The sequence below is a fragment of the Rhinolophus ferrumequinum genome, chromosome 15, assembly GCF_004115265.2.
Source record: "Rhinolophus ferrumequinum isolate MPI-CBG mRhiFer1 chromosome 15, mRhiFer1_v1.p, whole genome shotgun sequence".
In the NCBI taxonomy this organism is placed as follows: domain Eukaryota; kingdom Metazoa; phylum Chordata; class Mammalia; order Chiroptera; family Rhinolophidae; genus Rhinolophus; species Rhinolophus ferrumequinum.
In genome coordinates this window covers 36,818,886-36,846,444 of record NC_046298.1, presented here as the reverse complement: position 1 = coordinate 36,846,444, position 27,559 = coordinate 36,818,886, and the positions used below count along the sequence as shown (strand labels likewise).

Here is a 27,559-nt window from a genome sequence, read left to right as displayed (position 1 = left end):
GACTTTGTTTTAATGTCTGATTTGTCTGGTATAAGTATTGCTACCTCAGCTTTGTTTCCATTTTCATGAAATTTTTTTTTTTTTTAAGATTTTATTGAGGAATATTGGGGAACAGTGTGTTTCTCCTGGGCCCGTCAGCTCCAAGTCGTCCTTCAATCTAGTCGTGAAGGGCATAGCTCAGCTCCAAGTCCAGTCAACCTTGTTGTTGAGAGCTCGTGCTCTAACCAACTGAGCCACCAGCAGCTTTTCTGGCAGCTCAGCAGCAGCTCATTGTCTTCAACCTAGTTGTGGAGGGCGCAGCTCACTGGCCCATGTGGGAATTGAACCAGCAACTCTGTTGTTCAGAGCTCGCACTCTAACCAACTGAGCCATCCGGCCGCCCCTCATAAAATACCTTTTCCCCATCCCTTTACTTTCAGTCTGTGTGTGCCTTTCGATCTGAAGTGAGTCTCTTGTAGGCAGCATATGTAAGGTTCTTGTGTATATATATGTATATATATATACACATATATATACACACACATATATGTATATATATACATGTATATACACATACACACACGACGTGTGTGTGTGTGTGTGTGTGTGTGTATAATGTCTTTTTGTCTTAAAGAAGTCCCTCCAAGATTCCTTGTGATACCGGTTTGGTGGTGATGAACTCCTTTAGCGTTTTCTTGTCTGGGAAGCTTTGTATCTGTCCTTTGATTCTAAATGATAGCTTTGCTGGGTAATCTTGGTTATAGGTCCTTACTTTTCATTACTTTGAATATTCCTGACAATCCCTTTTGGCCGGCAAAGTTTCTGTTGAGAAATCAGCATATAGTCTTATGAGAGCTCCTTTGTAGGTAGGTAACTGCTCTTTTGCTGCTTTTAAGATTGTCTTTAACCTTTGGCATTCTAATTATGATGTGTCTTAGTGTGGGATTATTTGGTTTCATCTTGTTTGGGACGTTGCATTCCCTAGGCTTGTATGTCTATTCCCTTCACCAGATTAGGGAAGCTTTCTGTCATCATTTCTTCAAATATGTTCTCAATTCCTTGCTCTTTCTCTTCTCCTTCTGGTCCCACAAAGATGCAAATATTGGTATGCTTGAGGTTATCCCAGAGGCCCTTAAACTCTCAATTTTTTTTCTGTTCTGATTGGGTGTTTTCTGCTACTTTACTTTCTAAATCACTGATTCAATCCTCTGCTTCATCTAATCTGTTGATCCCTCTAATGTATTCTTCATTTCAGTTATTGTAGTCTATTTCTGACTGGTTCTTTATGTTTTCTATCCCCACTTTTATGTTTCCTATCTTTTTGTTGAAATTCTCCAAGATCATTGAACATTCCTATAACCAGTATTTAGAACTTTGCATCTGATAGATTACTTGTCTCTATTTTGTTTAGTTCATTTTTCTGGAGCTTTGTTCTGTTATTTGGGAAATGTTTGTCTGCCTCCCTGTTTGTTTCTATGTAGGGCTGCTATTTCTCCCAATCTTATAGTAGAGCGGCCTTATGTAGTAGGTGTATTATGGGACTCAGTGGTGCAGTCTCCTTGGTCACCAGAGCTGGATGCTCCACGTGTGTCCCTTGTGTAGGTTGTTGTGCCCTCCTGTTATAGTTGAGCCTTTATTGCTGTTTGCACTTCAATGGAGGGCTTGACCCTCCGGCTGATTGGTTGTAAGGACTGGCTGTGACTACAGTGGAGGAACTGTTGTGCAGGGGCTGACCCTACAGAGCAGGGTTCACTTTAGCAGGGCTCTGATGCCTGCTGTTTGTCCTTTGGGTGTGTCACCCTTGGAGATGGCTGGGTTATGCTCTGGCCCAATCCAAAACTGGCCACTGGGCCTGCCACCCCCCGAGCCTCCTGAGAGGGGACCTGATGCATGCCAAGTTCAACCGTAGTCTGTTCTCTGCCCAGAGCCACGTGGCTGAGCCAGAAAGCAATCGAGATGGTTGCCACCTATGCTGTGCTTGGAGGTGCCTTGAGAGACCAAGCCACGAACCAAGGCCAACTATTGCTAGTGCCAGGCTTACAGTGCATCAGCCAGATGTTGCTTATTTGGGTTTTGTGAACCTTTGAGATTTTAGGAATGTCCACAGCATGAGCCAAAGCAGGCCATTTATATGGAAAGTGCGTTGGGTGTGCCCAAAAGTTGGGTGGGTGTGTTCTCAGGGAATCATTAGGGTTAGAGACAAAAGGTAATAGCCAGTTTGATGGATACTCAGATATGAGTCTGCCTGTGTCTGCACACAGGGTGGGGGAGGGCTCAACAAAGAAACAATGGCTTCCACCAGCTACTTGTCTGGGAGAAAGATGTCCCTCCAACCCTCACCCTGATGCTAGATAACTCAGTTCCTCCCTGTATGTCCCTGGTGCCTTTTGAGCTGCTGCCCCAGTGCTGTAGCTCAGAGCAAGTGAGTCCAGTAAGTCTGTGTGTGGTCCCTTTAAGAGGAGCACCTAGGACAGCAGCCACCCTGTCTCACTCAGCCACAATCTCTGTTGGTTTTTACAGCCAGAAATTATGGGGAATTCTCTCCCAGGCACTGAAATCCTGGGGTTGGGTGGGTCTGGGACATCTCGCTCTTCAGTGAGGGACCCCTGCAGCCACGATATCCCTCCTGATTTTGAATGGTCACACATGGGTGTGGGACCAGCCTGTTTCACATGTCTGCCCCTACCAGTCTCGAGGTGGCTTCTTCTGTACATCTGTAGTTGTAGGGCTTCAGTTCAGCTAAACTTCAGGCAATTCTCAATAATGGTTGTTCTGTGGTTTAGTTGTAATTAATGTGGTCCTGAGAAGAGGTGAGCACAGCATTTACCTACTCTGCCATCTTGACCAGAAATCCCAGCTATTTTTTTATTAAACCGAACATTTAAAAGTTTTCTCCCTACACAAAAAGATGCAGGAAAATGCTATTGATTTTTTCTTTGAAAACAATTTTTTATAAAAATGTCACTTATGTTAACGTTACAAATTTTTGAGTTATTAAAGTGTGAATTAGGACTTTCACCATTTCTAAAAAGCAGGGACCTTAGTACCACTCACGCCTTTGTGCTGTTGCTGTTAATTATTGTAATTCTCTGTATCATTTAAAGCCTACAGTGCTGGAGCTGAAGGACTGGGCTTAGAGAGCCTGAGTGTTCTGGTTGCAGTATGCCCCCTCCCTCTGCTCCAAACCCACCCCATTGGGCGAAATCTCCCAGAGGCTTCTGCAAATTGTAGTTCCTTCTGCCCCCGGGTCACACTGACACATTTCTGTGTCCTATCTGCTACCATTGGCTCAGCCAGACCTGGAGAACCTCATTCCGCAGCCAATGCCCATTACCTGTTGTGGTGACCTAAATTGGAATGGTTTGTCCTCGTCTTACCTGAGGCCTTTGCACAAGTGCCTGGGGTGGGAGTCTCAAGGTCAACTGTGAGGACAAAGACAATCTGGGTGCAGAATCAGAAGGTGAAGTGGAGGCAGCCAATTTCCCCCAATACCTGATGCCCATTCAGTGGTTCAAGGAGTGGGACATGCTGAATCTCTCCATTTTTAAGGTGGTGGGATGTTACATACTAGTCTGGCCTCACTCCCTCCTGCCCACGTGTGTATTGGTGGGGGACAGAGGTGGGGAACCCAGTGGCTGTGTGAGTGAAGAAATCTCAGCCATGGGAAGGGCAGGTGTCATAATTCTTGGCTTCACCGATGGCCACGATACTGGTGCTTCAGGTACAGGCCACTTCTGTTCTAAGGGAACTTGCTTTACAGCAGTGGCAATGGCTGTCACACTGCTCCCACTTCCAGGGTGAATCCAGGTCAGTTCTGAGAAAACTTGCATTATGGAAGCAGCACCACCTACTGCCATTTTGTCACTTAGTGGTGGTAGGCTAGGTCTGTTCTGAGAAAACTTGCTTTAGGGCACCTGTGGCTGACATATTGGCCATTCGGGGTGTAGCTGACGTGCGTTCTAAATAAACTTGCTTTACTCTAGTGGCAGCGGCTGCCACACTGCTCAAAATTCTGGGCCTGAGGTCGCTTCTATTTGGAGTGAACTTGCTTGACCAGCAGCACTGGCAGCTGCCATATTGGTGCTTTGAGGTGTAATCCGTGCTTCTTCAGGAACTTGCTTTGTGGCAGGGGCACCAAAAATCACGACTGTCCCCTGAAAATCACACATCGCTCACATGGGAAGTCACACAGAATCACCTAGTGGTCACACTGGTACCATGACTTGGCAGTCACTCGGGAATCACATGGCAGCCACGAGAAAATCATGTGATGACCACATTGGAATCAAGAGACAGTCATGTGGGAATCACTCGGGAATCCCATAGTTCTTGGATATTCTGTACTGTTATTAAATGTTTTTTTTTTCTTTTCAATTTACAGTTTTTGGAAGTTTTTATTGACATATCATCAAGCTCAGCAATTCTTTCCCCAGCCAAGTCCAGTTACTAATGAGTCCATCCAAGGCATACTTCATTTTTGTTAAAATATTTTTGATCTTTAGTATTGCCTTTGATTCTTCCTGAGAACTTGCATCCCTCTGCTTACATCCCATTTTTCTTGCATATGCTATACTTTTCCTATTACTGCTCTTAGCATATTAATCAGTTTTAAATTCCCAGTCTTATAATTCCAACATTATTGACATGTCTGAGTATGGTTCTGATGCTTACTACGCTTCTTCAAATTGTGTTCTTTGCCTTTTTGTATGCCTTCTAATTTTTTGTTGAAAGCTGGGCATGGTGTACTAGGTAAAAGTAACACTGGTAAATAGGCCTTTAGTGATGTGGTGGTAAGGTGTAGGGGAAGGGAAGCATTTTATAGTCCTATGATTAGGTCTCAGTCTTTTGGTGAAACTGTGCCACTGGACTGTAAATTTCACCAGTGCTTCTCAAACCCACCCCCATTCCCCCTGGGAGGTGGGACAAGGTGGGCTTTCTCTTTCTCAAAACTGAGAATAAACTTTTGTCGTTTTAAGTCACCCAGTTTTGTCACACTTGGTACTTTATTACAGGAGCCCTAGAAAACTACAATACAGGAGAACTTCTGATCATGCATTATCTGGGCTTTTTAAAAAATTACTTGTTTTTAAAAATGTTATTATAAAGATTATCAAAAGGGCTCATCATTCACCCAGTATGAATTCCTTCATGGCGAATGAGGTCAGAACGACTACCAAAGGCCTTTCCACATTCCTTACAGTCATAGGGTTTCTCACCAGTATGAATTCTTTGATGTCTAGTAAGGTTTGAGCCTTTATTAAAGGCCTTCCCACATTCAGTACATTCATATGGTTTTTCATCTGTATGGATTCGCTGGTGTTGAATAAGTTCTGAGCTCTGAATAAAGGCTTTTCCACATTCTTTACATTTATAGAGTTTCTTGCCAGCATGAATTCTGTGATGATTAGTAAGTGTTGAGGTACTACTAAAGGCTTTCCCACATTCCTTACATTCATAAGGTTTCTCACCAGTATGCATTCTCTGATGTTGAATAAGTCTTGAATGTTGAGTAAAGGTTTTCCCACATTCCTTACATTCATAAGGTTTCTCACCGGTATGAATTCTCAGATGTGGAAAAAGTTGTGAACTCTTAGTAAAGGCTTTTCCACATACTTTACATTTGTAGGGTTTCTCACCAGTGTGAATTCTTTGATGATCATTAAGGTTTGAACAATAATTAAAGGCTTTTCCACATTCCTTACATTCATAGGGTTTCTCACCAGTGTGAATCCTCTGATGTTGAGAAAAATATGAGCTACAACTAAAAGCCTTGCCGCATTCCTTACATTCATAGGGTTTTTCACCAGTGTGAATCCTCTGATGTCGAGTAACAAGTGAGCCACGACTAAAGGATTTCCCACATTCCTTACATTCATAGAGTTTTTCAGCAGAATGACTTCTCTGATGTTGAATAAATTGTGAGTTCTGATTAAAGGTCTTTCCACATATTTTATATTCACAGGGTTTCTCTTCATTAATAGTTTTTTGATGTGGAGTAAGAAACGTGGACTGAATAAAAGTGGGCATGTCTTCTTCATGGATAAATATTACTTGACTAAAATGTCTCTTCTTTAGAGATAGTATCTTGGTCTCACACATTGATTCCAGATCTGAACGAAAATAAAAAGGCACATATTTATTTTTACTATTCTGGGAGAGGTTAAACTTCTAAAAAAGAAATGGGAAAATTAAGCTGCAAATAATATCTGAGAGAGTAAATGCTTGGACACTTATCAAATATGACTAAGCAATTTGTAAAACTGATAAGCACAGACATTAAGGAGAGGTGATAGAGAAAGTTGAAGAGGATGATTAGGGAACTAGATGACCTCAATAATCATGAAATACTGGTGTGGATCAGAATCACTTGAAACTTCAGTAACTATATCTGTTCAGGGCTATCCTCCATATTACACAGTGATTCGAATCATATACATCTATACATGTTTATAAACATACTCAGAGCATGGTATTATGTATGTTTTGTAGTTTGTGGATTATTGTCAGACCTATATCAAAGGACTAGAGAGAAATAATTGTGTTGAAATGTATAAATTGGGGGAGGGTGGTCACAGACTCTATGCAAAGGGTATGTTATGTTCCTGGCAAATTCACATCAGAGGACAGCCTGCAGCAAGTCTAAGGTGCCGAATGAAACTGTCAATGGTAAACAGTACATTTCTTCTGCAGCTAGAGTCAGATATGTTGGGGATTCACTGAAAATAGTTTGCCTTAGAATTCTGTGATGCTGACTTTTGTAGAGTAAGAAATGAAATCCTTAAGTTATGGCAGTGGCTAAGAAGGAAGGCAGCCTGAGTAAGAAAGAAGAGAGTAAGAATGAAACATACTCTGTGAGAAGAAGAGAGGAACGCCATGTCAACATTTTTTTTTTTTTTTGGTTGCCATTCTGCGTATATCCACAATGAACATGAAAGAACTTCAAGTATTGACTTTGGGTTTACAAATGAATCTAATAAGTAGGTGAATCTGTAATTATAGAATCCGAGTAATGAGTGTCAACTGTACTTTAAAAAGAGCCAATTCGTGAATCCACAGGAAAATTACAGTAAAAGCTTAACAAGGGGAAAGAAAAATTCCATTAGGACAAAGGATAATGGAAAACAGACAGTAGCAATAAAAGAGAAAGTCAAACTGAGCTACAGTAAGTGAACTCCACAGCACTGATTCACGGTACAGATCCCACAAATATACAAGAACTGGAGGCATCAGGCACTTTTAATAGTGTGGTGCACAAAAAAATGCTGAAACCTGAAGGATGAGTCCAAATATTGTATCAGTAGTGAGACCACTAAGATCCCCTTCCCATCCCACACAAAAGGATTATACTTCTCCATTCTTAAAGAAAACTGGAAATCTAGAAAAATAGAACCAGAGTGAATCTGGAGTCAGGAACATCAGGTGTAGCTGTGGGCCTGGGTACTGAACTGAGAACAAAGCATTAACAGAAAACATAAATACTTGTGATATAATAAAGAATATATTTGGTCTTTGTTCCTCATTCCTGGCATAGGAATTCACAAATCATTGGAATTTCCTGATAGTAGTGTTTTTTGTTATTTACAACAAGTTTCTTTTGCTCACACCTGAGTTCATGCTAATGAGATGATTCAGAGTGGGCCTTCAGTTTCAAAGGAGGGGCTGGCCACTCATGCCTACATAATAAAACCCCAATAAAAACTCAGGGCAAGGATTGGGGGGAAGCTTCCTGGTTGGTGAACATATCTATGCACTAGTAGGGTGGCACACTCTGACTTCATGGTGACAGAATCTCCGGTAATGCAACTCTCCTAGACCTTGGTACCTCTTGAAGTAGCTGTTCATTGTATCCTTTATATAAAATGGTTATCATAAGTATAATACTTTTCATGAGTTCTGAGTTGTTCTAATGAATTCTCAAACTGGACGAGGGGTGAGGGGGCGAGAAGCCCTGAATATTGACAGTTGGCCAGGCAGAAGTGTGGGAAGTGTGAGACCCCAGTTGCAACTGGTGTCTGAACTAAGTAAGGGCAGTCTGATTGGGTACCTTGCCCTTTAACTTGTGGAATCTGATGTTAAATCCAGGTAGTTAGTGTCAGAATTGAATTGAAGTATAAGACACCCAGTTGGTGTCAGAGAATTCATGTCAGCCTGCAATACTGAAATGATGAGACTCTGCTGTTTTATCCCAATTTAACCCTCAGAACACTGGTAATAGGCTCATAACTCCCTCACCAGGAGGGAGAGTGAAGGTCTCTTCATGCACAAGAGAAAAGACCAATAGTTACTAAAAGTGGGAAATCCTAAGTAAATAAACCCATCCAGATCATCCCAAAATAAACAAGACCCACTCCCACCACACGTCTAAAAAGATGTTCCAATCAACTTTTTAGTATTTCATACTTAAAATGGGCAGTAAGCCATGGTTTATTAGACATTTGAGGAAAGTTTAACATGAAAAATAACCCAAAAGAGGTCTTATGGCTTTTGGTTTCTGCGAGGAAACAATCGATGCAAAGAACAGAGGGGGGGAAAATGGAATGAATAACCTCAGAGAGGTAGGTAACGGAAGATCTGGTATCTATTAAATAGGGATAAGATGCTGAATAAAGGAACACTAAGAAAATACACACACACATAAAGTTCTTAGAAGTTGAAAACATAATAATGAAAAAATATATATTAAAAAAAAATATCAACGGCTCCTGCCTAGATCCTGAATGTGTACAAATTTCTGACCTCCTTTCCCAATTGACCCTGGAGAAATTAGAAAATTTGGTTTTGTGGGACTGACACAAACTGTGGAAAATCCCGGGGAGACTGAAGATTGCTGCAAACTTGTACGTTTGAGGATGGAGGTTACTTGCCTTAATAGATGGTAACAGGAGGAAGGGAGAAGGAAGCCTGGAAACAAAGATTTTGAGTTCTCATTTACCCTTTCCCTGAACTGCCATGGGATCACCGTGGCCTGTGCATTTACTACAGAAATTGTTGGTAACAGCCCAGGCTGCTGAGTCAGTATGATAACCCAATAGCAAAGAAAAAGCCCTGCTGGACAGGAGAACATAGCTGACCATCTGCTCTCAGGCATCTGCTCCTCTACCTCCTTAAGTATTAAAACTATTAAAACCTCCTCAACTATTAAAAAGCCAGTGGATTATAAAAATGGGAGGCATACTCTTCCTGTGGCTGCTGCTGCTTTGTAAATGTTGAAAAATGAAACCCTCATGAGCAGAGCTGCCTGATGGAGCAGTAGCAAAGTTATCAGCAATGAACCTTTACATTTTAGGGCTCATCATCCTGAGCTCATCTACTCCCATTTCTTAAATCCACCCAGAGGGGTACAGAGCTGAGTCTGGCTCTTGGCTCTTCCCCAGGCACACTGACAAGGTGGCTGATACCCTCATGGGAACATGAACTCACAGGCCAATATGGCCACCCACCAGAGGGTTTAACTGTTGTGAAATAAGACCACAAACTGCCATGATCATCTTGACAGATCGAGCAAAGTTGTAGGATGTGGCCAACAACTATTTATGATAACTCGTAGCAAACCAGCATGGCAAGGTAACATCTAACTTAGTAAAAGTTAACAGAACTATGGCAAACATTACACTTAAGTGAAGAAACTTTACATATGCTCCCTATAAATGAAGAAAAGAAATGGATGGCCACTACCAGTGTTACCAGACAGTCCTGCCTATCATTATTAGCAAAGAAATAAGTATGAAGATTGGAAGGAAAGAGGTAAATATAGTAACATACAGATGATACGATAATCTGATTAGAAGAATCAAGAGAATAAAAATCTATCAGTTTAGTAAAGTTGTGGATACAAGATCAACTTAAAAACTTTATGGTATTTCGAGTAACATCAGCAAGATGGTGAAATAGGAAGCCCTAGACTCTCCTTCCTTCCAATGGACACACCAATTCAACAGCATTACGTGGATCAATTCCCTTTGTGAGAAATCTAGAAACTAGTTGAGAGATTCCTGCATCCTGGGAAAGTGTGAAACCAGCCATACGAAAACTGGTAAGAAACTTCCAGCTTCTCCTTGAGGATGGAAAGAATTGGACTGCATATCCAATGTCCCAACTTTTCTGAGTGCTGCCCAAGGGACTGGATTCTGTCTAGACCATGTTGGAGCACTGATGAAACCTGGGGACTACAGAGAACAAAGGCACTGGTTTGAACTAGCATGTGGGCATTCACCACAGCTCCTCTCCCTGCTCAATACAGAGCAAACCAGAAAACAACTTCAGCTCCTACCTTCTCCCTGAAAAAGAAGAGTGGACAATATGTCAAACATTCTAGCTTCTCTGGGAGTTGCCTAAGAGTCTGGCTTCTGTCTCATCTGCCTCAGAGCACTGATGGGACCCAGCATATCTAGATACCTGGGGGTTACTGAGAATCAAGAGGGTGGTCTGAACTAGTACACAAACTAGGCCTCCTGACCTAGTACAGAATGAGCAGGTGAAAACTCCAGCTCCCACCATCTCCCTGAGTATAACAGAGTTGGACTATGCATCCAACGTTCTAACTTCTCTGGGAACTACCTGAGGGACTGGCTTCTATCTCACCTATCTCAGAGCGTGGACGGGACCTGGCATATGATAGGCCCCTGGGGGCTACAGAGAGCAAGGGAGCAATTTGAACTAGCATTCAGGCACTCACCAGAGCTCCTCCCCCAGTTTAATGCAGAGCAAGTGGGAAAAAGCCCCAGCTCCCAGCTTCTTCCTAGGGAAGGAAAAAATGGACTGTTTATCAAATGTTCCAACTTTTCTGGAAATTGCGCAAGGTATTGGCTTCTGTCTCAGAGTGCTGATGGACCCAGTACATTAACTAGACAACTTGGAGCTACTGAGAACAAAGGTGATTTGAATTAGCATGCAAACACTCACCACATACCCTCCCCCAGCCCAGAGAAGAGGTAGCAGGTGCAAAGCTCCAGCTCCCATCTTCAAGTGATTCTCAATGATGGCTGTTCTGTAGTTTCACTGTAATTCTGATGTGGTCATTAGAGGAGGTGAGCACAGTGTTTTCCTACTCCGCCATCCTGACCAGAAGCTGAGATTATATTTTTATCAAGCACACATGGATATTTCTCCAGGATTGATCATATGTTAGGTCACAAAACAAGTCTTAAGATATTTAAGAATACTAAGTATCTTTTCTGACCCCGAGGGAATGAAACTATAAATCAATAGCAGAAGGAAAATTTTAAAATTCACAAATATGTGGAAATTAAACTACAGTTTTGAAAAATCAATGGGTCAAAGAAATAGAAAAATTAGAAAATATTTTGAGATAAACAAAAGCACAACATATTAAAATTGAAATGCATAAAATGCAGTACAAAGAGGGAAGTTTATAGTTCCTACATTAAAAAAGAAAAATGATGATAAATACACAATCTACCTAACTTTAAACCTCAAGGAACAAACTAAACACCAAGTTAGAAGAAGGAAGGAAATAAAGATTAGATCTGATACAAATGAAATAGAGATTATTAAAACAATAGAAAAGATCAACAAAATAGTTGGTTTATTGAAAAGATAAATAAAATTGACAAACTTTTAGATACACTAAAAAAAGACTCAAATAAATAAAATGAGAAATGAAAGAGGAGACATAACTGAAGTCACAGAAATAAAAAGGATCATAAGACACTACTATGATTATACACCAAGAAACTGAATAACCTGGAAGAAACTGATGAATTCATAGACACATACACCTACCAAGACTGAATCAAGAAGAAATAGAAAGACTGAATAGACCTATAACAAGGAGATTGAATCAGTAACCAAAAACCTCCCAACTAGGAAAAGCCCGGGACCAGATGGCTCACCAGTGAAATCCGCCGAACATTTAATTAATGATACCAATCCTTCTGAAAATCTTCCAAAAAGTTTAAAAGGGAACACATCCAAATCAATTTACAAAGCCAGCATTATTCTCATGCCAAAGTCAGACAAAGACACCATCCAAAAAAAATTACAGGCCAAAATTTCTGATGAATATAGATGCAAAAATTCTGAACAAATATGAGTAAATTGAATTCAACAGCACATTGAAAGGCTCATACACCACAACCAAGTGGAATTTATTCCTGGGTTGCAAAGATAGTTGGATATACGAAAATCAATTAATGTGATACACTACACCACACTAATAGAATGAAGGATAAAAATTATACAATAATCTCAATAGATGCAGCAAAAGCATGTGATAAAATTCAACACCCTTTCAAGATAAAAATTCTCAACAGTGATGTCAGCTGCATGGTCTCTCCCCTTGAAGTTAAAACTAGTTGGACCACTATAATATAACAAAGGATTTACTGCTCAACACACAAACACATGTGAGAGATCCTTGAATTGAAACGTCTGAAGGTGGGTATATCTGAGAGAACAAAGGAGGGGAGAAAGGGAAGGGACAGAGACTGGTACGACATCAGAGCACAAGCAACAACAAAAAACCAGACAAACGGATCTACATCAAATTTTAAAGCTTCTGCACAGCAAAGGAAAACAAGAGTGAAAGCTGCTGCACAAGAGTGAAAAGGCAACCTACGGAATGGGAGAAAATACATGCCAACCATATACAGGTTGCCCCACTATCCAAAAGTACAGTATTCCTATGAAACCTTTCGTAAGCAAAGAAGCAATTACCATTAATGTATGTAAAAACATTTTTGTGTTCCCAGATTCAAAATTCAATGCATGCACAATGTCTTTATTTCATTCACCACAACTCTTAATTACGTCCAGTTTTACACGAAGCATAAGACGCTTACCAGTTCTCCTAGTCTTTTCTACCTTAGGACACATCTTGCTAATGGATACACAAAATAAATGAAGATAAAGCACAGATGCTCAGACATACACAGTTCCATGCTATGGCGATGTGACACTGAGATGCTGAGTGTAGTTCACGGGAAGGAGTTTGGCGGCGCCATTCTTGCTGCGGGTGTGCACACTGCCTTGCTGCAAAACAAATGCTGAGTGCAATCCTCATATTCTGTCATTTTTAAAAAAAGCAAAAATCTTCTTCAGATTTATTTCAGTGAGTGAATACAGGGAGTAATGTAGGTCTTTTGTAAAAGTGAAGTGGCATAATGCGAACTTTTAAAAAGTGGGGGATACCTGTGTCTGATAGGGGGTTAGTATCTAAAATATATAAGGAAGAAAACTAACATCCCAATTAAAAAAATGGGCTAAGGACTTGAATAGACATTTCTCCAAAAAAGACACATAAATGACCAAGAGATATATGAAAAGATGCCCAATTTCACTAATCACTAGAGAAACGCAAATCAAAACCATAATGGTTATCACATATCACTGTTAGGATGGCTATTATAAAAAAAAAAGAAGAAGAAAACTGCAAGTATTGATGAGGATGCTGAGAAATTGGAATCCTTATACACTATTTGACAAGAATGCAAAACGGTGCAGCCACTACAGAAAAAGTATGAAAGTTCCTCAAAAATTTAAAAGTAGAACCAGTGTATGATTGATACATCAATCCCATTTCTGGGTATTTATGTATCTAAAAGAATTGAAACCAGGATCTTGAACAGATATTGGCACTTCTGTATTCATTGCACACTACGCATAATAGCCAAGATGTGAAAACCTAAACCTATAGCTGGATGAATGGATAAAGAAAACATAGTGTGTGTGTGTGTGTATATATATATATATATATATACACACAATGGAATATTATTTTGCCTTAAAAAAGAAGGAAATCCTGCAATATGTGACGTGAAAGAAACTTGATGACATTATGCTAAGTGAAATAAAGCAGTCAGAGAAGAACAAACACTGCATGATTTTACTTATATGAGGTGTCTAAAAGAGTAAAACTCAGAAGCAAAGAGTAGAATGATGGTTGCCAGAGGCTGGGGTGAAGGGGAAGCAGGCAGCTGCTAATCAATAAGTATAAAGCTCCAGTTACTCAAGCTGAATAAATTCTAAAGATCTGCTATACAACAGTGGGCCTACAGTTAACAATACTGTATTATACACTTAAAAATCTGGTAAGAAGGTAGAGCTCATGTTAAATGTTCTTATCACAATAAAATTTTTAAAAAGGAAAAGAAAAAAGACCCAAAAAGTGGTTGTACAAATTTACACCCTGCCAACAGCTTATGAGGGTGCATATTGCTACATATTCTTACCTGTTCTTACTAACGTCAGACTTAAATTTTTGTCCATGTTACGGGTGTCATAATGGTACCCCATTGCAGTTTTAATGTGCATTTCCCCGATAACTAGTAAAATTAAACTCCTTTTTATATATTAAAAAAAAGTTGAAAACTCTGCACCAACAATACCAACTAGAAAATTATAGATGCTCACAATAACAACAAAATCTATTAAAAATCTAGAAAGTAACTCAACAAAGAATTTAAAAAATTACTATTTTATTAATAGTATTTAGTAATAAATTAACTTGAATAAAGGACATTAAAATAAAACTGAATGCATCAAGAAATATTCCATGATTCTAGAAGGGACAATTTAAGATTACAAAGACGTCAATTCTATCCAGATTAATCTATCAATTCAAAGTAATCTGATCAAAACTCTAGTTAGATATTTTTTAATGGCTCGAATTTATTCTAAAATTTTATATGGAAAAACAAAAGTACATCAAATGCTAAGTAAACGTTAGATATGAAAAACAAGAGTAAAGGAGGGCTTGCTCTTTCAGATATTAAAAAATACAAGCCATAGAAATAGACACTCTAGTACTGGCATTATACTAAAGGAAGCAAATAAAGCACTGAGACAGACTTGTATTTGAGAATTTATTATCCAATAAAGATGGCACCAGAAATAAATGAAGAAAGCTCAATTCTTTAATGGATGGTAGGGGGGAAAATGATTCAATTTATGGGGGAAAAAATCCTGGATTCTGGCTTAACATCACATTAATGGATTAGTCCAAATAGATTAAATATATAATGTAAAAGGTAAAAGTATAATTTTAAAATGAAACATACAAGAAAACCTTTGTGAAAAATAGGCAAGGAAAGATAACTTACTTAAAACTCCACAAGTACAAACCATAAGTAAAACTATGAATTGAAAATACATCAAAATTAAGGATTTCTGTCAAATGAAGGACACCATAAATTTAATGCTCAGTAGACTAGAAGGTACTTGCAAATTAACAGAAAGATGTTAGGGACCCCAATAAAAATACTGATAAAGATTACAACAGAGTTAACAGACCTAATAGATGTTCATACCTATTAATAATCAGAAATGCAAATGAAAGCAATAAAATATCACTTTTCACTTATTAGACATGGGAAAGTAGAAAGGTGGGTCATGATGAGTGTGGGTAAAAACACTGAATTATCTAAAATTGAAAATCACGCAAAAGGGTAAATACTGCATGTCTTTTCAATGTCATACCAGTGTATTATCTAATAGGTCCATTTGAGGATTATTTAATTCTCTATGGAAATGTATCTTTGTTTCACTTAATATTTACTACTCATTAGGGCCGAAGATCTGTTCAAGTTAGATGATAAATTGAAAAAGATTGATAGGTTGCAAATGATTTGTCTTGTGGAAAAGATAACCTGAAGGTTACGGTTTTATCCTCTAAGACTAACTAGTTTTTATATCCAACTTAGTGATGTGATTCCTGCATTCTTTCTCTCCAGGACAATGGAAACTCAATCTCTCCAAGATAATTTGAACCAGCTGTACCATTCCACTGGTTCTCTCATTAATAAACTAAATAAATCTTTCAAATATGCTTAGCATTTATTTATAAAAGTCATGATTAACTTTTAAACGTTATACACTTGAAAAGTTTAAATGTTGTATTCTGACAAATTTGAAGGTCTCACTGAGATGTTCAAATGGACTCACCTGCAGGAGTCAATAAAGTGTGTGACTTGAGAAGTACCTTGTAGGCTATCAAAGCCCCCGCATGTCTTCTTAAATCCTGTCTTCAGTAAATCCCAAGCAGCAATAAAAAAATTCTACTTTCATTCACTGTTTCTCTCAACCATCCCCTCCCCAATGTGTTTTGGGTTTTGTTTTGGGGCCAAGTCTAATTTTGGTTCTGGTTTGTACAAGGCTGGTACATTATAGTGATTAGGAATCTGATTTTATCATGATTTCTGTAGGGATGATGGAAATCTGTTCCAGTTATCTGGGGATTCATTCTCTGTAAGTAAGACAACAGATAATCTGTATTATTATCTTTCATGTGTGTCTGTTTGTTTGTAATACCTTGTGTCTCCTGGAAAGGAAAAAAGACCCTGGACAATTCTGTCTCATGGCTAAATTAAAGAACTAAAGTTGAAAGCTCTCTTTGTGTGTACAACTGAGAAAAAAATTTACGAAGGGGAGGGCAGTGTTCTTATAACTTTATTTTTTGAGATATAACTGACATAATCTTTTACCTATCAATAGGGTGTGAAATATTTTTCTATTTTCAGAGAATATAAATTTAATTATGAAGGCTCTTAAGGGATTCATACCAAAAGCACAAATAACCGAAGAAAAAATAAACTTTTTTCGATTTTATCAAAATTAAAAAGTTTTGTGCTTTTATTAAAGGAGAAAATCAAGAGGGTGAAAACACAACTCAATAAATGGGAGATAATATTTTCAAATCACATAGCTGATTACAGACTTGTATCTAGGTTATATAAATAACATAAAACTAAATAATAAAAACACAAACAACCTAATTTTGGACAAAGTCATTGCCATATCAATTATCACTTACCCGAACAAAGGCCTCTTTTCATTTCTGTTTCAACCATCCAGGGCTCTTTTCCTTGTTCCAATAAGGAGATCACAGCTGGCTTAGAACTGGAAAGACCTGATTACAAGAAAAGAAATGGGACATGGTTATGGTGTGGGTGCCCTAGAAATCAGATCCAGTCCCTTGGTGATCAAGAAAGATATGCCACTATAGGAAGGACCAGGGCAAGATGAAGATGAAACTTCCGCTCCAGCCCATTGAAGCTGCCCATTTCCAATTCTTCCATTTCATTCCAACTCAAACCATTCCTTGGGGGAACAGGGAGTAGAAATTTATCTGGTTATTTGAAACAAAATACTTTACAATGGAGAAAGAAGATATTCCTGAGGGCAGACTCTGAATTTTGGGGGACAGTTATCCTTACCCACTGAAACCAGGTTGCTGAAATTCTCCAACATCACTTCTTTGTATAAATTCATCTGACCAGAGTCCAGGCATTCCCATTCCTCCTGAGAGAAGTTTATAGATACATCCCTGAACATCACTGACCCCTGAAACAACAAACATGCTTTCACAGTGGAAGGAGAGAAGAAAAAAATGGTAATAGGGATGGTGACAGAGGGCTCTACGGAAAAGGACAAAGATTATTAAGCAAATTGCAGGGACTGGAACCCTATTATATCAGAATATTTTTATCTAGGAATGTGCAAGTAGAGTGGACTTTTCCAATGAGATGAAATAGCAAGCATGCAGCTCAATGCCTGGTCGTAAAGTCTGAATAAATGTGAGTTCCTTCACCCTTCCCATTTTCCCTTTAAGCCCCAAAAGAGGGAAAAATATGATGGACTTTAAAAAAAAAAAAATCTTACGATACATTTTGCAGCAGAATTTCAGAGTGTCTGGAGAAAACAGAATTCTCTGAAAGCTTTCAGGAGGAAAATATGGCTCACATAAACATTTTCAGGAATCAGAATGGCAATGGACTTCTCAACAGCACCATTGAAATAAGAATACAAAGTGATTCCTTTACTACTACCAAGGAATATGAATTCTAGCCTAGAATTCTATGCCCAATCAAAGCTACTGCGAAGAGTACATACCAAGCCAGATTAAATACCAAGCTAGTATGAAGATTAAGTTAAGACAATCCTTGGGGCAGCCGGATGGCTCAGTTGGTGAGAGCGTGAGCTCTGAACAACAGGGTTGCCGGTTCAATTCCCACATGGGCCAGTGAGCTGTGCCCTCCACAACTAGACTGAAGGACAACAACTTGGAGTTGATGGGCCCTGGAGAAATACACTATTCCCCAATTAAGAAAAAAAAAAAAGACAATCCTCGATGTAGCTTTTCTTAGGAAGCTACTGGCCTACGTGTTCCATCAAAACTAGTGAGTAAATTAAGCAAGAAAAGGTATTATATTCAGAAACTAGAAAACTAACATGAGAATGGTGAACAAAGTCCCAGTACAATTATAAAAGGTAAGTCCCAGGACAATATCTGGCAGCAGACCTAGAGAGCAACATCTAGGAACAGAAGGACAGAGAACTATGGGAAAGAGGTCTCCAAGGAAAACTAAAGAGCTAATATGTTTCATCACATGGAAAATACTATTAATAGGCAACCAACAGCAATGTTGGTGGATTTGGTTTAAAAAAAAAAAATAGCAACACATATATATGGAACCAGGCAAATGAAAAAAACAAAGTAATTTACCCTCAGAAAAATAAAAATTGTACTAAATAGAATTGTACTAAATAGAGTCTAGTATACTAGTTGGCTCAGATTAACAATATATGCAAGATCCTAATCACATCAATATCAATGATTTAAAGAAAAATTGTAATATAACTCTTGCAGGGACAGAAAATGAGGAATTTGGTGTGGGAAATCTCAATCCATATTTAGCTCAAGGAAGTCATTAGGAAATGTCTTTAAAAAGATAGCAATATGGGAATATTTATTAGAAATATAGGAAAAATGCCAAGAGAAACAGCAAAGAATTGAGGGTAGCCACTTGAGGGGAGTGAGATTGCGTACTGGGACAAATCCCTGTCATTTTTCACTAAGTCTTGGAACATTTCTTGAATTTTTAAATGCAAAATTGGTTAAACAGTAATTAAAATATCACTATCTTAGACAAGAACATAATTTGAATTTCTTGAAAATTGAAGATCTCTTATGACTGTTATAAAAATTATTCCCTATTAACATAAATTCTTTAACCTTTATAATTTTACTAGTGGTAGAATTTTCCACAATACAAATATTACTGAAAAACATCTCATTTCAGACATTTTATTAGGCAAAATCCTTAAGATCCTTTCCAGATGTGGTCCTTTTCCCTATACCTTGCGCTATGCACCTCTTCCGTTTTGCTGTTCCTGAGTTGTACCATTTATAACAAAACTGTGGTTTTAAATATATTTTTACATTAGACTGTGACTGTACATAGTTCTAATAAATTATTGAACTTGAGTGGGGATCATGGGAATGCCTGAACTTGTGGTCTACTGGACAGAAATACAGTACCTTAGGAGCACCTGAAACTTGAGGCTGGTGTCTGAAATAGGACAATTTTGTGAGAATGAGCCCTTTAACCTGTGGGGTGCTAACTCTGTGTAGTTAGTCATAATTGAATTAAATTGTAGGACATCCAGTTAGTGTCCAAGAACTAGTTGTTTGAAAAATGATATACATTTCCATCCTACAGGAGAAATTAGGTTACGTCTTCTTCATCTTAAGCCAACCAAAAGGGCACTTTTTAGATTTCTGGGTCCAAGTGGAATGGTGAGATTGTTTAGGAGAATTCTTACTGTGTTCCCTGGAGTTGAGAGGGCATCAGAGACTGGTACCTATTTCCCTTCTTGGACCCAGTGGAGGGACAATGTGACCCCAACAAAGGAGTAGAACACAGAATACCCAAGTGTAACACAGGTATTCTCAGTAGCCATTTCAAGGAGATGTGCTGCCCACTTCATAGGGAAGTGCAATTAGAGGTTTATAGCAGGGACTTTGAGTCCCACAAAAGCACCCTATAAGAAAATGAGTCAGCGTTGAACATCTGTAAAAGCAAGAGAGACCAAGAGCAAAACAACAGTAGCAGTTGAATCTTTTCTTCTTACCTCCTCTTCCCTATCCCTCTGGCCATCTCATAGGAGCCAGAAACTGCCTACTCGGCAGGAAAAAGAGAATTTCACGTTCAGGAAACAAAGAAGCTTAATGCATCCCTCTTTTCACATTGCAAGCTTCTAGCTTAGAGCAAGCCTGAGCTCAGAGAAAAGGCTTAAAACGAAACTTGCAATTATTACATTCAACCAGAGGTTGTAATTGGTAGTAAAATGAGACTGATGTTGTTACTGAAATCAACCAAAGGCTACCCATGAGTGATCTAAACAATTATGGGGACTGCATAAGTTTATCTAGGACAACAAAAAAATGAGACCACAAAGAGCTGAGAGTGGAAATTATGGGGAAAATAATTTCTTTTGCTTGCTCCCTATGGATTTCTGCCTATTTTAACGTGCTAGTTATAAATTGATTTAATTTTCCAGGTACGTAGTCATATCATCTGCAAAAAATGATAATCTTATATCCTCTTTTCTAATTTTTAACCTAATTGTTTTCTCTTGTTTAAGTGCTTTAGTTAATACCTACAGAACAATGTTAAACAACATTGGTGATGGTATATATACTTGTCTTTTTTCAGATTTTACTGGGAATACTTCCTGCTTCAAATACTTCCTGATTAAACATCAGGTAAATATCTGAGAACAAAGTTCATATTCCTTTTAAAATATATTTTCTACTACAGTATACTACCTCTTAGAGTTATTCCTATTAATATTGGGCAACAATCTTCACTATAGAGATGGTGATTATAATTAGAAACTGATGGGAAAAAGGAACCAGAAACTCTGTTTGGGCTTTGGTAAAGGAGAATGCATTGGAAAGAGTCAGCCCTCTTCTTTCGAACTAGGATTTAGAATTTAGCTGGGGGAAGAATCCAAAAACTCTAACTACATGCCATGCCTTCCGCCCCCTCCTGAGACAAGGCAAGATTCTTTCGCTTAATATTGCTTTTATTTGAGCTGCAAGTATCAACTCTAAAAATCAAAAAGAGATTAAGAGATTTAAAAAAATAAATAAGAGATTCTAACCTAGTATTTTAATTAATTAGAGCCTGAGAAGGAGAGAAGAGAGAGACAATAAAGCAGGGGCAGTCTTTGAAGATGGCTGAGAATTTTCCTGAATAAAAGGAACCTATCAACTAATTCAAAAACCTTTACAGATCCCAAGCAGGTAATTTTTTTTAAATGCACACTTAACCACATTATACTAAAATTACAGAAAACCAAAAACAGAGAGAAAGTCTTAAAAACAGCTACAGGAATAAAAGCCAAATTACTTTCAAAGGAGGAGCTAGAACAATCAAGACTGTGTGATACTGGTACAGGTATATACAAATAGATCAACAGAACCAAGTAAAGAGCTCGTGTACATATAGACACTGGATATATTTGCATTATATATATATGGATATATTTGCAGTGAGAACACAATGGACTTTCTAATATACAGTGCTGAGAAAATTGGGTATTCATAAGGGGGAAAAACCCTGACCCCCACTTTATACCATACACAAAAGCCAATTACAGGTGGATTAAAGACGTAAATGAGAAAGGCAAAACTTACAGCTTTAAGCATAAACACAGAAGAATATTTACATAACCTTGGGACAGGGAAGGATTTCTTAAATAATATACAAAAAGCACCAACCATAAAAAGTTGATAAATTTGACTATGATAAAATTAGGACTTCTATTCATAAAACTGTCTTAAAGGAAGTGATAAAACAATCCAAATAGTAGAAACTTATAATCAATAAAAGTCCTATGCAGATTATATGAAGAGCTCCTATGAATTAATAAGAGACAATCAAGAACAAAATAGGTAAGATTTATGAACAGGCATGTCACAAAAAAAGAAATCCTAATAATCAATAAACATGAAATCATGTTCAATCTCATTATTAATCATGGACATCAAATTTAAACCTATGTGTATGTATTTATGTGTGTGGGTATAAATAAAGATTTAAAGATTTCAAAGTCTGACACAACTGATCTGAAAAGGATAAACCATTAACTCATTCATACAAAGAAATAACATGTATCTTTGAAAAATGATATTTACAAAGACCATTTGATGACACGGGAGAATGACACTTTTTAGTGAAAATATAGGATATACAATGGTAAATGAAGTATAATTAGATTTTGGAAAAACAATGAAAATACATAAAAACATTAATACTAGTTATTTGAGTGGTCACATTTTATTTTTTCTTGGTATTTGTGTTTTTGAAATCTCTAAAATAATCATACTTTTATTTTAAAATCACAACAATCACTGCATTTAAAATGAAGAAAACTCAGCAAACAGAAGTGGAACCCTTTTCCAAATAAGTGAACATTAGGTATATGGGGGCCATTGGGCCCAACTATCCTTTTTCTAATAGTTTATAGGGACCTAATGACATATCTTTATTAAGCATTAACTTTCAGAAGAAGGAAAGCGAAGGGGAAACCCCAACACACTTTGGACATTACCTGTAGCAGTTCATCATGTATTCCTTCCTTTTCTTCTGCACACCTCACCTGGAGAAGGGTAGAACTGGGAGAGGAAAAAGTAATTGTGAGACACCTGGTTTTCTTGTTGCTCAAACTGGTCAGGTCAGAAGTCATTCCCAGCCCCATCCCCCACCACACACAGGGAACGGGAGATCAGAGGAGAATGGGACATCCTGCGCAATCCCAGTGTCTCAGAAAAAAACAGATCACTGCTGTCGAGGGGCTATAATCTGCCCAAACCTCACAAAGGTCTCCTGGGGACAGAATTCTGGAGTCACAATCGCACAGTTGACAGGAGCCCCATACCCGTACACACAATGCCACATACATTAGGCACAGTCATACGCTTAAACCAAGCGGACACGCACTCCACATCCCCACACACACAGGTACATGGTAACAGTTACAATCACATACTCATCACACAACATACAGTTATACTGACAGTCGCAGGCACCTTCAGTGTTGCAATCACACACCACCAAAGGGTCCATAACACACAGTCACAAACCCACAATAATAGGCATCCCAAACCTGCACACATGTCGCAGTGTCACAATCTCTCTCACTGACAACCCCACAATCTCTCCTCTTCAGGTCACTCCGCCCGCACATGCCGGAGGACTCAGCTCGGTACCCGCCTCCGGTCTCCGCAATTTAGGTCTTTCTGGTCTCCCGGGATCGCAACCTGCACAGCTAAGCCGGTTGCCCCGGGGCCCGTGATCCCTCACCTCACTGATCTAACGGTACCGCTAGGCATGACGAAACTTTCGAGCTCCTGCGAAAAGAAGGACAGGCCCTCAGGCCCTCTGGGAAATGTGGTCCTGAGCGGGACCCACAGCCGATTCTCTCAGCGCCCTGACCCGGCCCAGCCGAAACGACTACTCCTGCAACTCTCAGCGTCTAGTCGGCTCTTGAAGTTGCGACTCGCGGTAGCAGAGCGCGATTCTGCTGAGCCTCGCGCGCGGACCTGGCTTACCCCTCCCTCCCACAGGAAACGCAGATTCCGTTCTGGCCGGATGTTGAAACCGGCCGCGGGTCTTTCTGGGAGGTGTTGTTGTGCCGCGGCACCTGGGTTGGGAGGCGGGCGCAGAGGGGTGGTTGGTTCTGCGTTCCTCGCGCCTGGCCCGGGCCTTCCTGCTTGCTAGTCGTCTTCACTCAACCTCCCAGAAACCGCGTTGGATGTGCATTCGGCCGTTTCCGGCAGATGACGCTGCCGCATCCCTGGAGCGGCGCGTGGAGGAGAGCGGCGATGCACCGTCGCACGCTGCTGACGGGCGGAGCCTCTAAGGAGGCCCGGAGTGTTCAGAGTAAGGGCAGTGCATAGTGTTCTTGGTGGGAGTCCGCTTGGAGAGTGGTTGGAGTTGTTGGAGCAAGAAACTGTGGCAGGAGTGAAGTGTGTGAGAGTGATGGTGGTGTGGTTGTGTGAGTGTGATAGAGTAATTGTGATGGGATGTGTGATTGTGATGTATGTGGTTATGTCATGGTGACGTTTCTGGTTGTGTGTGATTGTGATGACGTGTGGCGTTGTCTGTGTGATTGTCATAAAAGGTCTGGTGAGGTATTTGTGATACGTGTAGTGGGTCTTGCCTTACTTGTGTTGACTTCTGTGTGGCATTTGTCATCGCTGATAACTGCTTGAAAAAAAATTTCTGCAGTATTTGATTTCAAGTAGTCCTCTCTCTCCACTGGCTACTCCTTAGTCTACTTTGCTGCCTTTCCCCCCAGAAGTACTTGGCCCTGTTCTGTTGCTTTCCAGTTTTCCTTGGTGATCTTTTCCAGATTCTTTATCTCATCATCATATGGCTTTTGTTATATGTATTGGTTAGCTATTGCCATGATAATAATGCTGCCTAACAAACCACCCCTAAACTCAGTGGTGTACAACAGCAAGAATTTATTCTCATGCTTACCGGTTTGCAGGTTTTCTGCATTCAGTTTATCTAGGTTGGGCTTGGCTGAAGGGCTGGCTAGGCTGCAGGATAGATTCAGATCAGCTCTACATGTGTTTCTGCAGCTCAAGCTAAAAGAACAGTGGTTACTGAGACATGTTCTTATTGTGGATCACCAGAGCACAAGACAGATTATACAAGACATCCTTAAAACCCTGCTCCCAAATAGGCTAATATTACATTAGCCAAAGCAACCACATGGCTAAATGTACACATCAATTACACCCACGGTCCAAAGGCAAGGCAAAATTACGTGGCAAAGAGTGTGAATGTATAATCCTATCAGAAGGAGGTGAAGAATTGGGACCAAGTTTACACATTAAGAAACATGCCTGTTTATCCTGGTGAATGCCTTTTAGTCCAAGTTCTCTTTTATAATATTGCTTTTCAGATTTTGATATTGTGAATATTTTTTAGGAATCTCATTTCCAACCCTTTCCCTTTATGTGTACGCTTCAGGTCTGTTTCTTGTAAAGAGCATATTGCTGGACTTTTTTCCCTTATACCCCATTTGACTCTTATTTTAATAGGTGAGTTTAATTCATTTATGTTTATTGCAATTGCTGATATAAATTTGTTTTATTTTCTATTTATGATACCCTCTTTTTTATGCAGGTTAAAGTTAGCCCCCTTTCTTTCCCCACTGCTTTGTTTTCTGTTCTTATCCTTCATTTTTTAACATACATACTTAACAAAACCCAAACTTAAATAAGACTTTAGAACATTTGAACTCCACATGACCCACCCATTTTTATGTTATTCTTATCTGATATATTACTTTCTTCTAATTTTAAATACCCCAAGTTAGTAGTAATAATTTATATATATGTACATTGTATATACATTTAGGTATACATATATAATTATGGTCAAATATAGATAAACACACATATAACATGAAATTTACCATTTTAATATCTGTTCATTGCAGCATTATTCATAATACTCAAGATATGGAAACATATCCATCAACAGATAAATGGATAACGAAAATGAGGTATATACATAAAATGGAATAAGATTCAGCCTTAAGAAAGAAGGATCTTTGGTTGATTGCCAGCTGTGTGGGTCTGCAGTAGCTTCGGAGAGGTTGTGCTAAAAACCAAGGCTGGCTGCCACTAGTGCCAGGCTTGGAACTCTGGTGGACATCATGATGTTAGCTGAGGACAGCTGCCACTTGTGCCAAGCTTGTGGCCAATGAGTTGAAGCTGTGTTCCAAATTAAGTCTGGCCACCACTTATGCCAGCCTTGTTGCAACCTTATGGAAGCCACAGTGCAAGTTGAGATTGGTCTCTGCTTGTGCTGGGCTTGGGGGCACTTAGAAAGATGTACAGGACCCTCTGGGGCCAGCTTCTGCTTGTTTGGTATTTTTGGACTTTTGAGATATTTGGGGAAAGTCTGCAGTACGAGCTGAGGCAGGCCACTTGTGTGGAAAAGCCTCTAGAAAAGGTTTGGGCCAGGTGCACAAGTTGGGTGGTTCAGGAAATCACCAGGGTGGGTGAATGGTGTTAACTAGGTTAATGGAGAGCACAAATTTGGCACCTGCCTGCTGGGCGGGAGGAATTCAACAAAGGGACAATGGTGCCTACCAGTGCTTCTGTCCCAGATAGAGCTGCCCTGGCCCCTACCCATTCGGCCCTTGTGTTGAAGCTAGTCAACTCTGTTCCTTCCCATGTGTCCTCAGTGCTTTTTGAGTTGCTGCCCCTGCACTGGAGCCCAGAGCAAATGATTTTGTGAGCATGTAAGTCTGTACATGGGCTTTTCAAGAGGATTGCCTAGGTCTCCTGCAGCCCTCTGTCTCCCTTGGTCACAATTCCTGGTTTTCACAGCCAGATTTTATAGGGATGCCTCTTCCTGGCACTGGTACCCTGGACTGGGGAGCCTGGTGTAGGGTGGGGGCGCCTTGCTCGTCAGGGTAGACCTCTGCAGATGAGGTATCCCTTCTGATTCTTATTCACTGCACTGTGGATGTAGGACCTGCCCATTCCTCGTGTCCACTCCTTCACCAGTCTCATCATGGCTTCTTTATGTCCTTAGTTACAGGAATTCTGTTCAGCTTTTCTCAGGTGGTTCTCAATGATAGTTGTTCTATAATTTATTTGTAATTTTGATGTGATCATGGGAGGAGGCAAGCACAGTGTTTACCTACTCTGCCATCTTGACCAGAATTTCTCACAATGGCTTTTATGACCTAACCTTGGAAGTCAATGACACACCGTCATTTCTACAATACCTTATCCATTATTGTCATGACAAGGGGAAAAGAAAGAGGAGGAGCACTCTAGAGTGTGACGAATTAATTTATTTAGCAATATCTAATCAATTTATTTAACAATGTGCAATAGCAAAAGACAAAGACACTTAAAAGAATGTGTTGATGACAGAAAGTAAAGGTGGTTAAAACTAAACTATATACATTGATAACAATGTCATGTCAAAGGAGTATACATACATATAAGTTTAAGAGATCTCATCATATGTTTACTATTGATCAAAAACCACTTGGCTAAATACACAAATAACATCAATAAGGAGTATCCAAAAACAGTAATAAACTCTATAGGATAGCAACTATTACAGTAGTTGCCAAAAGCTCACCAAACCATAGGAAAAACAACAGTGGAAAGGTCAGGAATCAAAACCTTGCCAGGTCTGCAGCTGAGAGAAATTCAAGTGTCTCCCACTGCTGCTTGCTAGTTACCCGGAATTTTGCTATTGTTGCTGTTGCTGTTGCTGTTGTTGTTGGAAATTAGGGCATCTTCTGATGCTGCAAGCTACATATAAGTTTCTAAAATGCTAACAAGTTCTCAAGAATGTTGCTGCTGTTGCTGTTGCTGTTGCGGTTGTTGTTGCTGTTACTGGAAGTTAGGGTGTCTTCTGATGCTGCAAGCTGCAAGCTGAATACAAGTTTCTAAAATGTTAACAAGTTCTCAAGAAGGCTAACCATGGGGAACAACACTGGAGAGGTTGGGAACCAGCCCGACCTCACCAGGTCCGTGGCTGGAAGTCAGGGCGTCTCCAGGTGTTGTAAACTGCATGTTGTATATGAATCTTCAAAATGTTAGAGTGATGAAAAATCACCAATGACAAATGACAAAATTATTAAAATACACTGCCAACTGAGGTCTGTCTTATATACTTTTTCAGATGTACCCTAGAGCCAAGATCCTTGGCCAGTTCCGGGAGGGTCCGGCAGTTACAGTGATAAGAATGTTATTTATCCGACTGACGGGCCAGTTCATTTGGACAAA

General features: G+C 39.5%; 2 protein-coding genes across 8 annotated transcripts in view; one reads left to right on the top strand and one right to left on the bottom strand.

The window, feature by feature from the left end:
- Positions 1–3,016: 3,016 nt before the first annotated feature.
- ZNF829 (zinc finger protein 829) lies at positions 3,017–23,457 on the bottom strand. 7 transcript variants are annotated; one of them, XM_033128489.1, is made up of 6 exons: positions 23,336–23,451; positions 22,336–22,399; positions 17,151–17,277; positions 16,748–16,843; positions 10,655–10,717; positions 3,017–6,089 (listed from the first exon to the last, which is right to left on the bottom strand). In XM_033128489.1, the coding sequence occupies exons 3-6, from the start codon at positions 17,266–17,268 to the stop codon at positions 5,107–5,109; spliced, it is 1,260 nt and encodes a 419-aa protein (XP_032984380.1). In that variant the 5' UTR covers positions 17,269–17,277; positions 22,336–22,399; positions 23,336–23,451; the 3' UTR covers positions 3,017–5,106. The 7 variants fall into 7 exon arrangements, with proteins under 7 accessions (XP_032984380.1, XP_032984377.1, XP_032984379.1 ...); XM_033128486.1 differs by lacking the exon at positions 23,336–23,451 and adding an exon at positions 23,088–23,224; XM_033128488.1 differs by lacking the exon at positions 23,336–23,451 and adding an exon at positions 22,891–23,076.
- A 78-nt stretch (positions 23,458–23,535) lies between these two features.
- Positions 23,536–27,559, top strand: part of LOC117035347 (uncharacterized) — a 62,894-nt gene continuing 58,870 nt past the window's right edge. The window contains exon 1 of the mRNA XM_033129240.1: positions 23,536–23,666. Within this exon, the coding sequence (XP_032985131.1) occupies positions 23,564–23,666 (103 nt within the window). The 5' untranslated portion in view covers positions 23,536–23,563. The remainder of the gene's footprint in view (positions 23,667–27,559) is intronic.

Bases quoted from the DNA above. Each gene is read 5' to 3' on its own strand.
- ZNF829 (XM_033128486.1), bottom strand. From the start codon at position 23,116: ATGCCTAGCGGTACCGTTAGATCAGTGAG. The intron at 22,400-23,087 runs GTGAGGGATCAC...TTCCTCTCCCAG, and splicing joins GGTACCGTTAGATCAGTGAG to TTCTACCCTTCTCCAGGTGA. The intron at 17,278-22,335 runs GTAATGTCCAAA...TTGTTGTTTCAG, and splicing joins TACATGATGAACTGCTACAG to GGGTCAGTGATGTTCAGGGA.